At 31.8% G+C, this 17,159-nt stretch overlaps 1 protein-coding gene across 1 annotated transcript; it reads left to right on the forward strand.

Moving 5' to 3' along the window:
- Positions 1 to 2,413: 2,413 nt before the first annotated feature.
- Positions 2,414 to 5,573, forward strand: LOC133688499 (BTB/POZ domain and ankyrin repeat-containing protein COCH-like). Its single transcript, XM_062107996.1, has 2 exons — positions 2,414 to 3,219; positions 4,133 to 5,573. Exons 1-2 carry the CDS (start codon positions 2,755 to 2,757, stop codon positions 5,111 to 5,113), a joined length of 1,446 nt encoding a protein of 481 aa, XP_061963980.1. The 5' UTR covers positions 2,414 to 2,754; the 3' UTR covers positions 5,114 to 5,573.
- Positions 5,574 to 17,159: the final 11,586 nt, after the last annotated feature.

The following is a 17,159-nucleotide window of genomic DNA, read 5'->3' on the forward strand; positions in this document are numbered from 1 at the left end:
ATTAATAATTTTTAGTGTTTTTATATTATTTTGATATTCTGATATTAAAAATAAAAAATATTTTTAAAAAAACTTTTATCCCATTTCCAGACAAAACTATAATTAATATGCATTCATCATGTCCATGTCTTTTGAAATATAAATCTTCAAAGTATCTTGTAGCCGATGCTCCTGCACTTGCAGGGCTTCTGTAAATTAATTTGTAGTCATTTATGCATGAATGAAGTTTCCAATAATAATAATAATAATTGGAGCATATATATATATATATATATATATATATATATATATATATATGGTTTGTGAAATATATATTAATTGGATGTGTTTGATAATGTAATGTACCATCACTCATGACTTTGAGGTCAAATATAAAAGTATGAATGGATTAAATTATAATTTCATAAACAATATCAATTTGCTAATGTACTATTGATTTATATTATACTAATTAATGTTGTATTAATTAGTCTTCTGGCTAGCTTAATTATATATATATATATATATATATATATATATATATATATATATATATATATATATATGTCCTCTGGCATGGGATAAGAATATGCGTAAACTAGAGTCAATAGATTCGAGGGAGTGAATTTTGCCAATAGGGCGAGCCAAAAACCTCCATGTCTTCATACTTTAAAGGCAGATTGACAATGATTAATTGACATACTTTCTTAAGTACCACCATGCATCATGACTTGCTAGAACTATAACCAATTGTATATTGATCTAGACAAAGAGGGAGGGAGCGTTTTGATTGATTGATTGATTAATTAATTAATTAATTAATTATTATAATCTAATTGGGATTGATTTTAATTAGAGAATTTTACAATGTGGATAATAGTCGTGTCCCTGCTAACATCAACGGACTGCGGGGATCAGTGGTATCACAGGAGTTTTGACTGGAAGTCTTGAGGGTTAGTTGGCCAATTAGGAAGACATAGGAACAGATTCTTTTTGAAGTTATAACCTTTGTCTTTTGTAGCTTTCTTATTGACTAAGTATGTAATCTGAAAATATTTAGAAAAGATTTAGAAAATTATAATCCCTGAGGTGTGATTGGCTGAAGTAAAGCCTAAGGCCTCGTATATATAGAAGATAGCACTCGTTTTCTTGAGGACCTACTCTTTTTTTTCTTTTTCCTTTTCCTTTTCCTTTTTGTTTTTTCCTCTTAATCTTAGATCGTACGTATGAATTAACTAAATATTGTTATTTTACACCATGAATTAATTAATTATATTACCTAGAGATTGGCCACAAAGGGCCAAAAACATTCAGTCATGTACTTCTTTTCCTTGTATTTATTTTATTCTAAATGAGGTACAATTCAGGAGACTATATATTGATTTTTAATTTCTTGCTTTTCAGCAATTTATTTTTTATTTATTTTTAGAAGAGTAGGAGGAACTAAAGCAAGAGCTAAACACGTACGTTCGTAAAATTCCTAATATATATGTCACTACATGATAAATAAGGAAAATTTAAAAAAAAAAAAGAAAAAAAGAAAAAACCTTCAAATATTCCAATCAAGATAAAGGGAAAAACAGAATCGCTGCATGTTGACCACAAATCAGGAATTTAATTTTTCACTTGATACTTTTTTACCACGCATATATATTTATTATATTTAATTAAGATTAAGGGAAAGTTAAGCCTTGTTATGTGATTTAATTAAGATTCTTAAATGAAAAGATTAAACAAATGGGATATATATATATATATATATATATATATATATATATATATATATATATATATATATAGCTCAATATCATCGATCGACTCTTATCTTTCTTTTGATTTAAGCACAAAAACTTATAAGAAATTTAAAGTTTTTAATTAATTAGTTGTAATTAAACTAATTATAAACAGCACACAATTAATTCCTTCATCAACCATATACAAACAAAGTGGTTAAAAATTAATGAATGAACATGAACATGGCCCATTATCCTAGTGGTCAACCCTTAATAAGTCACCAACAATAATATCATTTTGCCTCTCTTTTTTTTTTCAATCAAAACTTCATCTACTACTCCAAGTTGTAAAACCGAGGTCATGGTTCAGGGTCTACACAGATTAACTTTTTTTTTTAAAAAAAAAATTAAAATAATATTACCTCAATAAAAAACATTTCTTCAAAAAAATTAAACTAATTGAAAATTAAATTTTAACCATTTAGTTAATCAAACTGGATTTTAACAAATTAAGTCAGCCAAGTTTTTTCTTTGTTTTTAAACTCAAATTGGTTTAAGTCAAGTAATAAATATCTCATAAATTATTAACAATTCTATTACAATCCCATTATTTATTTATTTATCCATAATTAATTTCTCACCCCTTTTTTTTAAATACCTCTGCCGCCCAGAATAGCCATCCATATTGATTCCCCCCCCCCTCTCCCCCTCTCTCTCTAAATATCTAACACCACCTCTCTCTCTCTCTCTCTCAAACTCGAGAGAAAAGAATCTCTCTTTCTTTCTCTTTCTAAAACATACAGTAACACAACACACTAACCCACCATCATCACCATCATCCATAGCAAGAACACACAAAAAAAAAAAACCCTCTTCTTATCTTCTCTTCCTCTTGCTAACTGCCCTTTAGCCTCCACTCTTTTTTGTATCTTTTCTTTGTTTCTTGCTCTTTATTGTATTATATATATATATATAGCAAGCAAGAAGCAACCCTAGCTAATAAACAAAACCATATAAATAAATATACATATTTTTTGGAGTCATGACTCTTGAAGACTCTCTAAGATCTCTATCTTTAGACTATCTTAACCTTCTTATCAATGGCCAAGCTTTCTCTGATGTAACTTTCAGTGTAGAGGGTCGTTTAGTTCATGCTCACAGGTGTATTTTAGCAGCAAGAAGTTTGTATTTCAGGAAGCTTTTTTGTGGACCTGATCCACCATCTGGGCTAGACCCATCCGGGTCCAGGATAAACACGGTTGGATCACCAGGTTCGAGGTCTAATGTGATACAAGTTAACTCAGTGGGGTATGAGGTGTTCTTGTTGCTGTTACAGTTCTTGTATAGTGGACAAGTCTCTATTGTGCCACAAAAACATGAGCCAAGGCCTAATTGTGGTGAGAGAGGGTGTTGGCATACACATTGCACCTCAGCCGTTGATCTTGCTCTTGACACACTTGCTGCCGCTAGATGCTTTGGTGTTGAACAGCTTGCAATGCTCACTCAGGTCTTTCTTCCTTGTAGTCAGTCATATATAGCAACTAGTTATGATCATTTCAAGATTTCTTTTCCTTTCTTTTGTGCTCCTCTCTTTGTCTCTCTCTCTCTTTTCTCTCAAAATCTTGATGAGTGTGTAGAGTATAGTACTCGTATGTTTTTTGGTTGTGGTTTTTGGGAAGTGGGAAGGTATTTTTGTGGTGGGTTTTTAGATTTTTTTCATTTCCTTCTTTCTTTTTTTGTTACATGGGAAATTTTATTATCCCATGATGAAGTGGATGAGAGGTTGTTTCATGTTTCATAATCTATGTATCTTTATGTTCAATTGGCCTGTACCTGGCTTCCTAGCTCATTTCAAGCTGTTGAGTTTGATCCCACACTCATTTATAGTACTTTCTTTTCTTGTACTAGGTCACTCAACACTTTCTTTTGTAGATGGTGATTCAATTATTGTTTCAATTTTCTCATAACAGTGTTTGTGAGCTTTTCTTCTTCTTTTCCTCTTACTAGCTTCTGTTCTTTCTGCTTTTGATAGTTATCAAGCACTGTAGCACTAGTCTTGTACAAGTCAAATATAATGTTGATAGCGTCCATGTAAGATAAGAGGTTTTTTTCTTGATTTCATGTATCATTTTTGGTTTCTTGAGTTGGGATCTTCCATCTTTATGCTGTACATATTAACCAAGACTTTCTAAATTTAGCTCTTCATCTGCAGTCTTTTCTTCCACAGTGTGCTAATTGAATTTATGTGAAACAAGCACTTTCCTCATTTGGGTAAAAGATTGTGAAAAGAGATGGACAAGATGAACAATTTTTTTGCATAAAACATCCCATCATACACTAATGCAATAAAAGGGAATTCTATTTGCAACTAATTCCATTTACCAATGCTAATATATATTCCCTTGTTTTCTGTTCCTCAGAAGCAATTGGCTAACATGGTAGAGAAGGCCTCAATTGAAGATGTGATGAAGGTGCTGATAGCTTCAAGAAAGCAAGATATGCACCAACTTTGGACCACTTGCTCACATCTTGTGGCCAAATCAGGCCTACCACCAGAAGTCCTAGCTAAACACCTTCCAATTGATGTTGTGGCCAAAATTGAAGAACTACGCCTCAAATCATCTATTGCTCGAAGATCACTAATGCCCCACCATCACCACCATCTCCACGATCTTACCACAGCTGCTGATCTCGAGGACCAAAAAATTCGAAGAATGAAAAGGGCGTTAGATTCATCTGATGTTGAACTAGTCAAGCTTATGGTAATGGGAGAAGGCCTCAATCTTGATGAAGCACTGGCTTTACATTATGCTGTGGAGAATTGTAGCCGGGAAGTGGTCAAAGCCTTGCTTGAGCTTGGTGCAGCTAATGTTAATTATCAGGCAGGGCCGGCAGGGAAAACTCCTCTTCACATTGCAGCAGAAATGGTGTCACCAGATATGGTTGCAGTACTTCTTGACCATCATGCTGACCCTAATGTTAGAACCGTTGATGGAGTCACCCCTCTTGACATTCTTAGAACCCTAACCTCAGATTTCTTGTTCAAGGGGGCAGTCCCGGGTCTAGCCCACATGGAGCCCAACAAGCTTAGGCTGTGTCTTGAGCTCGTTCAATCCGCGGCTATGGTTCTTTCACGCGAAGAAGGGAATGTGAATGCTACTTCAACCCTTATTTATCCATCAATGAGTGATGAACATAATACAAGCAGCAGTGGTAGTAATCTTGCTAACTTGAATCTTGATTCAAGGTTGGTTTATTTGAATCTTGGAGCTGCTGGTTCAGGTCAAATGGGATCAAGGATGGATGAAGAGGACGATAGTAACCACAACAACCAGAGAGATCATCATGCAATGAGTCGACATGATCCAACAATGTACCACCATCACTCTCATGACTTCTAGCTAGTTCCAAGCCTACCTAAGTTCTCTTTTTAAATTATATAGCCATGACGGAGGATCGGGAGAGATGGGCTTCATGAAAGTTCATAAAGATTATTATTGGATTATATTTATATATATCCTCTCTCTGTCTCTCTCTCTCTCTCTCTCGTCATCAATCTTCAATCAGTTCTTTCACTTATTGCCTTTTTTTTGTTCTCCTTTCTCTCTGTTCTGTTTGGGTTGTTTCTTTTGGTTTCTGTAGGGCTTTCAATGACTCATCATATGAGAAGTGCAGTTTCATTGGAGATGGGATAAATCTCTTCTGATCTCTCATGGGATGAGACAAGGAGAGTCTGAGTTTTTGCTCTCTTGAGATGAGAGAGAGACGCAGGTCAATCTTTTCAAACCTGGCCTGTCAACTCCTTTGTATTTATTGATAGTATCTAATTTCATGGCCTCTCCATTATGCCCTTTTATTTTCTTTTCTGTCTCCTCCACCCACCTTCCCATCATCTGAACATCAACATAATGCACATAATTAGGTAAATTAAGAAGAAAATACACATATTAACTGACCTTAATGCTAAAATTTAATTAAACAATAATAATCATTTTAAGATATAGCTAGGAAACGTAAATTAGAAGGAAGATTTTGGTGTCTAATGATGGTGGGGTTTCTTTACTTCATTATAGTCTTTGTTTGGACATGGATGATGTAGGGAAATGAGCTGTCTCTTTTCTCTTTCACATTTCTTTTCTAAGCGTTCATGGGCTTTTGAGAAGACTTTGATTGGATGCAGTTTTGTCTTAATTATATTAGAAGAAAATCATGTGGTCATGGGCAATTTGATTGTTTGTCTTGCATGAATGCAAAATACCTCCTTGTTTGGTCTCTTGCAGTAACTCATAGAAACTTAACAGTTAAAACCCTAGATGGTCAAAATACTACTTTCTATACCAATGGGTATCTTGGTTCCTTCCTGATCATCATCCTTTATGTATATACTCTATTTCCTTGCAGACATGGAATTCTCTCCTTTCTAAGCCAGTCTCCATGCTATACACCTTGTGCTTACTGCGGTTTGGCGTACTTCATTGGCAGACCCTCTTTTGAGTACTGTCCACTACTTATTTCAATGTTATTCCTCATACTCCAATGTACTTTGTGTGGTAGATTACCATAAAAGTTAAATCAGCACTAGTTAGCTACACATTTTTTAGTTAGAACAGTCAAAAAATCAAAATGCATGTGTCCCAACCATTCAAGATCCATGCTTGTTCTATTCTAATTGGAGTTTTACCCTCCAATTAGAATCTTAGTACATTAATTATGTATCTGTAGGCGCATAATCGACCATGTGAAGCAACCTGATAGAAAAGGAAAATGTTCAGCATTCTTCTTTCAACTACTTCAAATTGGATTTCATAATGTTTTAGCAATATGTGCATGGTGCACCTTAGCATTTCACTGGTCTCAAAGGCCAGCTATTAATTAATTACCAGTAGATTTTTGATATCCTGAGGCAGCCTCATGAACATTAATCTATTTTCAATTTGCTGATGATGACAAGCTTCTGAGTGCTCCCTCTTTAGTTGGTAATTGAAGGATCTGGTAACTTTCTTTTCTTAGTTTAATTTTTGATGACCTAGTAGGTGATTTATCAGCATTGACGTTTGTTGTTTAGATAGATAGCCCTAATGAAATTATTTAGAACTTTGAAGGATATGTTTGAGCATGAGGACTGGTCACTTGGTCAAAACATTTAATGTGAATTTATTCATTCAGGAAAATAGGCAAAACAGCCACCTGCCAAACTTCGTATGCTTTGCGTGTCTGCTGAAAGAGTCGTGTAATTTATTGACCATATAAATGCCAGTCCCCAGTCCATACTAGTCTAATGTCTATTGCATTTGGCAGCAGAAATTTTGGATTCAAAAGGGATTAGAAGGTGATAATTTTCATGGATATAATATTCCTATGCTGTTTGGTTTGCAAGGGATTGTCAGATTTTCTTTGAAATATGTCAGAGTCCTAATAAAAGAAATCTTGGGTCAAATGTGAACTGTTGTCCTTTTCAACTGTGGAATTTGGTATATGAACTCTCAGGCATCACTTTTCAGCAGTCTCGGAAATCTCACATTCACCTAATTAAAGACTTGGTCTGTTATCTTTGCCTTCTTGCCTCTCACAGCATAGAGATCAGCAAGTTTAGTCTGTTATCTTTGCCTTCTTGCCTCTTAAAATTCTCACAGCATAGAGATTATCAAGAATTGTGAATTTCGTTGTATCCAAAACAACATATAATTTATTGCCCAAAATTCGAATGTTAATTTAGCCGCTAACCAATCTTTCCTAAGATACATTAACCAATTGCCTCATCTGTTTGTACGGAGCTTTAATGCTGTTGTTTTCTTTGTAAGCATGCCATTTGATTTACTATGAGTATCTGGACATGATTAATTAATAGCCTGCTTGGAATCTCTGGAATTAAATTCAATTCCGAAGTTAAATCAAAGTCTCGTGTTTAAAATTATTTTAAGGATACTGAATCATGAAAATAAATAAAAATAAATTAGAAGGGAGACCCTTCATTTGCTACAAAATTCCAAATAAAAAATACTATATATTTTAAAAATATTCCTACTTCTTTTCTCTCGCAAAAACCTTTCTCTTCATGGTCTCCTTTTCTTCTTCAACAAAAGCTTTGGAAAAAGAAACAAACATTGGTGAAACAAGAAACGATCAGTACTGATGAAAATTTTGTCTAGGCACACAATCTTTCAATAGGTCTTCTATGATAGCTTTTGGTGTAGCAGGTGTATAATTATACATTTTTCGCTTCATTTCTCATCCTTCTCAGACCAGAAAAAACCACCATATCGCAATCTGCAATTTGATACGAAGAGGCACAAAGGCAAGGGTCATTATTGAGACAAACATTTTGGTTTGATGAAAGAGCTTAGGATCGAGAGGGAATTGATGGATGCTGCAAGCATTTTGTTGAGCTAAATGCTAGTTACTAAGAATTATGAACACTTGATAGTTGAAATACCAAGCCTGTGGTGTGCATCATCAACATTTGAAATTGTTTGCAATGCTGTGTTGGAATATTTCTAGCTGCATCTAATAGTTTAAATCCCAAAAGATTTATTCACATACCATATAAAAGTGATACTGCAAAGCATGGAGGCGGACACTTCAGGACTGCAATGATCAATATGAGCTGCACCAAAAACAAATATAATTTCAGCATCCAAACAGATTCAAATCCAGTCGAAGGGAAATCCAACTCACAACAAATAAAATTGTATCCCAACCCAACTTGCAAATGCATTATGATTTGTTATAAAATAATAATGGATTCTATTTTCACATAACAAAAAAAATGTTTTTTAACAAAAAAAAATGATTTCTAAATCAAGGGAAAATACTCAAGATTTTTAATTCAATTTAATTCTACAAGTATTCTAAATAATATATATAATTAAATTTAATTATGTGGTTTATTATTTTATTCCAAACATAAAAATTATAATAAGTTATCACCCTTGATTAATCTATTTTTTTTTGGTGTTGGATATAATTTTTTTTCCCTTTTCCTAAAAAAAATAAAATAAAATACATCCCCCTTTAATTAAATGTCAACATGTTATCTACATGGTTTTGATTGAGATCATCATTATCATTTGTTATTAGGTCGAGTCTATACTTCGTTTCTTGTCTAATTTTGTGCACTATATATTAAGAACAATACTATCATACCAAATAGTGTTAGCAAATTTTCAGATCTGGTCGAATTAATGATGGCTCACAAACAACATTGTTGATATTGTGTCGAGTTCAGGCAATCCGGTTGTAAGGATTGTCATATATATGAAATGATTGAGTGGATTCATGATGATCGATGCTTATCATACACTATTGATAATAAAAAATACAAATAGAATCAAAGGGGTGTGCTCCCTCCTTGGCTACTAGGAATTTAGCCGGAGTTGAGAAGACAATAAAATTTTCATGGCATCACCTTGATATATCGATGTGGATGATTTGTCTTTGATTGAAACTGAAAGGATTAATTATTGTAGCCTTTGATTGGTTCAAAATACTATTTATTATGTATTTATTTTTAAAATTAATTCTTGTAATCAAAATGGGATGACGAAACATGACACAACATATAACATGAATAAGTTTTAATGGTTGCAATTTTAAACTATAAGGAAATAAACAAAAAAAACCTCTAATTAATAAAATAATACATCAACTATTTAGATAGAGATTAAAATCAACATAATTAAAAGAATCCAAAACTAATTAGAAAAATAATTAAAATAACAAAAACATATTCTAAATCTACTTTAAGGATCTTTCAAACCTCGGTTGGTTACACCAAGCTAACCCCTTATAAAATAAACATATAAAATTATTTGATAAAATTTAAATTCGATTAAATAAATGAATTTGAATTCTATATAGTTATTTTTAGTCAAATTATATGTTTGACGTATTTGAATTTCTTCACAAGTTTTACCTTGTTTTTCTCGTGTATGTATTTATATATAAATGTATTTATAGTACATTCTACATCGTATTAATTTTTACATAACTAAATTAATAAGGAATGGAGAGAGATGAGTTTCTAATTTTCTACAAGTTTTATCTTGTTTTTCTCATGTATGTACTTATTTATAAATGTATTTATAATACATTTCTACATCGTATTAATTTCTACATAACCAAATTAATAAGGAATGGAGAGAGATGAGTTTCTAATTTTCTAGTTAGTACAGATGATAGCGATCATAGCATTCAATTTACTAGAAGAGCACTATAATTCTTTATGTTACCTAGTAGTTTAATTACTTTTGGCATTATATTAAAAGAATTACTCGTTGATTATTTATGATGCAAATGCTATTTATAATCTTAAGATAAAGAACTCGTATGCGATGGCATGTATTGTTCGAATAATTGCTAGCTAGAAGTGGGAGGTAAAATAAAAACCAGCACAAATCCAACTATTTATCCACTTTCAACACAGTTGTAGTGATGCAGGATTTGAGCACATACATATCACATCTTTCTTTCAATCAATCTGAGTTTACTTTTTAATTGGTTGTTACTCTGTATTAATTAACCATTGTCAGCTAGTTAAATAATTAATTTATATATTATTCTTATATATAAGTCGTATTGTTCCTTTACACTCTTTATCCCAAGTAAAGTAAAAATAATTTTTTGTACGAAAATAATCTATAAACAAACTTTCCACGTTGTATTTTCATATAAAAAGACATGTCAAGATCGATATAAATCATAAAATTAATATGAATCTATAAATTATAAACTGATTTATTTGTGTGAAAACATTTATCTGTATAATCTTACACCCACCCACCCACCCACACACACATGTTTGATCATCATACATGTTGAGTAGCATATCTGGAGACATATATAGTAATGAAAACACCTTTTATAACGTCAAATCTCTAGCTAGCCAGCGTCTTCCTGAATTGTTTTCGATTTGATAGAAAATAAAAATAATTTTAGATACATAGTTATCGGGTCTGAGAAGCAAATATAGTGATCAACTGAAGTCTAGTTTTAAACCATTTTTTTATCATTATTTAAAGTGATATTATTTTAAAATAAATCTAAGTTAGAGTACTCTCAAATTAATCCAAATTAACAACTTATGACACGAGTTTTAGAAACCAGCTTTATTGTTTTTTGTAATTAAAATTAGATGAATCCAAAGAAAACAATAGGATGCATGATAGACATGACCTGATTTCATCTTAATTATTTGAAACACCATCTTAACGAGGGTTCATGAAGGGAAAACAGTAGGATCATAAGCAAGTTTGGAGGACACCATGGGTCCAGGTTTATGTGCTCGAAGGAAGCAATAATAATGCATAAAAGTTGAAGAATAAAAAGAAAAGAAACAGTAATCAGTCCGTGTATTGAGTTTTCTAAGGTCCCATTTGTTAGCTCAAGAATCATGGCAAATAATATTCGGATTCATGTTGTATGTATGGCAATTTTTGGAGTTCTTTTTAAGAGAAAACCTTGCCAGATCATGTCTTCTTCCATGTTGAATTAAGGAAAAGGGTTTAATTAATTGAAAGCTAGCTAATGCTGGAGGACTAATGACGACTTAATGAAAAATTGACAGAAAGTATATTGCAGAAAGATACATTCTTCTATTTCAAGAAAGTAAATAAACACTATTTTAATAATATTTTTACGCACATCAAGATTTATTTTTTTTTTCCTCATCAAATCTTAAACAACTCATTGAATTCATATTCATATCCATATATAACAAAAGTATGATCTTGATTATTTTTTTATGGTAATATTTTTGAATTCAAAAGCAAATTAATAACGCAGGGAACAAAACTTATTTACCATCGAAACCAAGATTTTAAGGATGGTTAATTAAATAAAACATTACCCTAATTTGATTCTCAAGGCAGAATTTTGGAAGCCTTAATGATAGCAGATATGATGCTACTTTCCAGAGATTTAGTCCCTGATGGAACATCAGACAAGGAATATAAAGATAACTGAAAGGCATAGTATCTAGTGAAAGGAAGCCAAAATGAGGGGACAATATTTGAGCAAGTACTCCATTGATGTTGAAAGAGCATAGATTATTTCCAAAACCCATACAAATATTGATCGGGACACATGAACAAACGTCTTCTGAGGGATATGCAAGTGCAAGCCTTCAATGCTAGCATACTCACCATGCAATAACTCACTAATTCAAATCTGGATAGATTAATTAGTTGGATTTTAAATTTGTTTTATAGAGGTTATTAGTTTGATTACTAGTTTAGATGTTATAAATTTTAGGATTACTGGAGAGTTACCTGATTGTTAATTTTAAAAACTCGAAGGATTAATCAAGATGCATGTAAATTAATCCAAACATCCATAGTTATATATATATATATATATATATATATATATATATATATTCAACCCTATTTTGTTTTAGGGCAACAAGGAAACAAAATTACCAAGCTAATCTGCTGAAAAACAGTAGCTAGATTTTTTTCATTAGCATGGGTATAGCGACCTGGCTCGAGAAATTCATGCTCGATGCTTAAACTGACTGGATTTTAATTTGATTAGGACCGATCAATCTAATTGATTAACTAGTAATTTAATTTATTGTATTTACTAAATAGTTCAAGGTACATGTTGAAAAATAAAATAAAATAAAAAATAAAACCCATTACATGCAATGTTTAACAGACCAATAAAATTTGGATTAATCCATGAATTCCAAGCCCATTTAAGGGGTAAGTCAAGGTAAACCCAACATTCAAATGATAAAGCTAAGTTGCTTGGCCCAACTATGAACTAAATATAAAAAGAGATAATTTATAGCAAGTCATAAAATTCAAGGTTGTGAATTTCATTTAAGTAGATATTTTATTTTTTTAATTGAAATGAAATATTTTAATTTCAAAGCATTTGAGCTTACTATTTCGAGATTGTATTATATATATAATTTAATAAACATAATTCAAATTCAAAATAAATTAATTATAAATTATACAATATAAACAGAAAGTCAAATAAATATAATTTTAAAATTTTAAATATTCCTAAATAGTTAAGAGTAAATAGAATTTTAACTTAAAGTAATGCAACTTAAACAAAATACCAATTTGATTTAATGACTTTCAAGCCTGGAATAGAACATGTGAAATGAAATCAGAACATTTCAGTTGAAATTTATCCGAAAAATCCAGAACGGATCAAGATTTGAAATGAGATGAAAATTGTTCCATTTGTTCTGTTTTTTGAATTGATATGAAATGTTTCGGCTATTCCGGATGAAATGGAACAAAATTAACAACCTTGATAAAATTAGAGCACATGAACATACATAGAATTGGTATTTAATTCAGTAGGCATCCTGCGCTTGTGTTGGGGTGGGTTAATTTTTTTATAATATAAAAGAGAGATGTTTAGGTAATAATAGCTTAAGTCAATACGGGTTAACTCGAATAACATGTGATTCGAAATATGAGATCAATGATAAAATTAAAAAAAAATTCTAATATCAAATGATGAAATTAAAAAAAAAATGCTAGGAAAAAAAAAACATTTGATTCAACCCGGGTCAACTTGGTCAACTTGCCACTTGTAACATAAGATCAGGATGAGAAAATCAGATTAAAAAAAAGACTTAGCAAAAAAGACCAAAGCTAAATAAAAAAATGCTAAAAAAGCACAAGTTAACCCGGGTTAACTTGACTAATTCGAACTCAGGATGACCCTATAGAAAAAAAAATGAAAAAAAATCACAATGCTCAAGAGTCAAATGATTTCATAAAAAACAGAAAAAAAAACCAAGTCAACTTTAGTTAACTAGACTAACTCGCTACCAGGGATATAAGATCTAGATAAACTCACAAAAGAAAAGTGGAACAAACGAAGCTTAAGGCCTGATAATTTAATGTCAAAAGATAAAATTAAAAAAAAATAGCAATCAAAATAATGATGACCAAATCTTGTATAAAAACCAAATGAAAAAAAATAATTAGGGGTTATCTTGAAAAATAAAATAAATTAAGAAAATAATAATCAAAAGAATGAAGACCAAAATTGGATAAAAAAAACTAAAAGAAATAAAATGAAAAGGGGGAAAACCCTAATTATAAAACCTGGCCCGACCCGGGACCAGTCGACTCGGTGGTTGTACCGGTCTGGGTTTAATAAAAGACCGGCCGAGGTAACAACCCGGCAAAACCCTGTTGACCTAGTGGATCAACCCATGACCTAGGCCAATCCAGGCGAGACTCGATTTTTTTCTCAAATGTGGGACTTGAAACCTAATAATATATATAATCTATGGTCCCAAGAAAAAAAATATGTTTTTTTAATGTGGAATAAAAAACTTTTTAGTTTAAATACTTCAACTTAAAGGGATAACATGGTATCTTTTCAATGTGAGATTTGAAATCCTTTCGTATATATACTCTATGTTCTCATGAAAAAAGTCATGTTTTTTCAACGTGGGATTTGAAATCCATTAGTATATATATTCTATATTCTAAAAAAAAGTTATGTTTTTTCAATATAGGACAAAAAACTTTTTGATTTAAATACTTCAACTTAAAAAAACAAGATAATATCTTTTTAATGTAGATTTGAAACCCTTTCGTATATATACTTAATGTTCTCATGAAAAAAGTTATGCTTGTTTCAATGTGGGATAAAAAACTTTTGGATTTAGATACTTAAATTTAAAGAGATAACATAATATCTTTTCAATGTGAGATTTGAAACCCTTTTGTATATATACTCTATGTTCCTAAGAAAAAAATTATGTTTTTTCAATGTGGGATTTGAAACCTATTAGTATATATACTCTATGTTTTCAAGAAAAAAATTATTTCTTCGATGTGGAATAAAATTTTTTTTAGTTTTAATACTTCAACTTAAAAGTTTAACATAATATCTTTTCAATGTGGGATAAAAAACTTTTTAAAATATTATTTCAAACTTCATTGTTTACAATATGTGTAGCTTATATTTATATGAATTTTTTGATATGAAATATTAAAGTTTTAAATATATATTTCTAATTTTTTCGAGATGATCCAGGTTGACTCATAAAACTCGGGACCCGATCCCTTGACTAGGTCAACCTCCAGACCGGGTTTAATAACTATAGAGAAAACTGAAAAGGGTAAAACATATATATAAAAAAAAAATCAAAAAATACAAATCAAATTGGATTAAACACTAAATGAAGTAAAATGCATTGGAATGAAATTGAAAACCATTTAAACTTCAAAAAGCATTGAAAAAAAATAATAATAAAAAAATATGAATTAAAATTGATAGAAATAAAAACTGAAGAACACAAATAATTTTTGAAAGAGCTTACATTAATTTCTAGGCTAAGGAAAAGAAAAGTGAGAGGAAAAGAAAAAAATGATCCCCATCTCCGTTATGAACATGCGATCCACCATGATGAAGACGACAAAGCGCCGCTTCAAGTATCATCATGGATGATTGATTTTGATAATCACCCCACAGGAGCCGCCAAAATGATACCGAGCTATCATGCGTGAGCAACTTTATTTTTTTATTTAATAATATAAAATTTTTGACAATTATGAGATAGCCTTTGCAACACTGTCAACACCGTGTTCTATCGGTGTTTTGAATATGAAATAATAGAGAGGAAGAACATATTCTTTGAAGAAAGAATTAGAAGGCTAGTGTAACTGATCCTCATATTCTCTTATTAAACAAGTAAATAATCCATGGCTTTTTGGTGGAATTGTAATCTCATGAGCTGGAAAAACTTTGTTCCCCATCAATTTAGATGCTTCATCTTTTCATTCAAGCATCCTTTTCTATAGAGTAAACCTGTAGAGAGTGTAAACATGATAGGAAAAAGGGGGCAATAGTTATCTACTTATCAGGCTCTAAGACAATCCATCTCACAATATGAGGTTCTCCAATATATTCCTAGGCATCAAGGCCTTACTTTATCCACAAAGAAAAGATTTGGGTGGCGTTGAATTTAATGGATTTGGAATCTCTGATTACTGCCCAAAGAAAAAGCAACATCAGGAATCAATCGTGCCAGCCAAAGTAAGCTTACTCATCTACCCTATTTTACTGCATATGCTGGGCAATGCATGGGTCTATATATACAACCAACTGTCAAATCTCCATCAAGTATATTTGCATACTCGATACATCAGGTGCTCAAAGAGACAGAACAAGTTCCCTTTGTTATTGTGTCAAAATGCCTGGCTCAGAGACTCAAGAGAACAAGCCTCCAGAAGGTTTGCCAGCTTTCTTTCTAGATTTCTTTAGACTTGAAATTCTTCAAAACTAACTTCTCGTTCTCATGTTCAAAGGATACCCAATTGACACTCCCACCACTGGGAAGAAATGCTTCCCTCGCACAAAAAAGAAGGGAGAAAGAGGCTTTATCGAGGGATGGTAAGTCATGCAAGCTGATTATGGAAGTGTTCATAAACTTCTCTGTATAAGCAATCTTGCAAACAATTAGATAACTAATGGTTTATAACCATCCCTTAAACAAGAGTAAATTGCTGTTTAGTTCCTAGGTTTTCAACGAGATTATCGCCCGTCATGTTTGAAAACCAATAACATAGTCCCTTGACTTTCCTTGACTATTGTCTTGTTAAAGATCTTTTGGTTTGTTCTTAATCTCAGATGTACCATTTAAAGATATTCCTAGACAAAAATCTAAACAGTGAGAGTTTAGAGAAAAACCAACCTGACTTTTCAAAAAGGTGAGTGGATGAAAGTCAAGGAACTAGGTTATAGGTTTTCAAATATAAAGGACTAAGAACTGTGTTCAAAACTCAGGAACTAAGAATCAGTTGCTCACTGAAGAAAGCACTAACAACTCAGTCAGTCCTCCTAACTTTAAGTCCATCACTAACAACTTCTACTATTTCTAATCCTATTGCTAATCCATTTTTTTGGGGGGTTCTTATTTGTGCAGCCTCTTCGCTCTATGTTGCTGTTGGATCTGTGAAATGTGCTGCTAGATTGTGATCCAAATAGCGAAACTTCTGTACTGGATATGTTGTCTTTGATTTTCCTGCTTTTCTGTGTGATCATATATTGTAAAAAAGTGAAAGATTTTATTAAAACGTCTTCAAACAGCCTGTAAGGTATTTCATTATTTGTCTCCTCATACAGTCATATACTCTGCCTTTTTTTCGACTTTTCTACCGATTTTCATTTCGTTCCGTGTTTTTCATCATTTCCACCTACCCTATGTCTCTAAGACTGGGTTCTGTAGTCTGGATCAATTCCTAAGAGTGAGAATAGAACCCAAGCAAAGAAGAGAGAACACATAGAACTCATGAAGACCAAACCCTCCAAAAGCCATTATTATTATTATTATTATTATTTTTGCCTAGGGATCAGTAACCTTCCATGGCACCAAGCTCGGAAATGCACTAGTGAAATCTGTCTCAGAAAATAATTGGAGACAAGCAAAAACTACGAGATTAATACTTAAAACTGATTTCTGAG

The sequence above is a fragment of the Populus nigra genome, chromosome 3 (assembly GCF_951802175.1).
Source record: "Populus nigra chromosome 3, ddPopNigr1.1, whole genome shotgun sequence".
Classification (NCBI taxonomy): Eukaryota; Viridiplantae; Streptophyta; class Magnoliopsida; order Malpighiales; family Salicaceae; genus Populus; species Populus nigra.

Coding starts and splice junctions, on each gene's coding strand:
- LOC133688499 (XM_062107996.1), top strand. CDS start 2,755: ATGACTCTTGAAGACTCTCTAAGATCTCTATCTTTAGACTATCTTAAC. Junction 3,220..4,132: donor AGCTTGCAATGCTCACTCAG/GTCTTTCTTCCT, acceptor TCTGTTCCTCAG/AAGCAATTGGCTAACATGGT.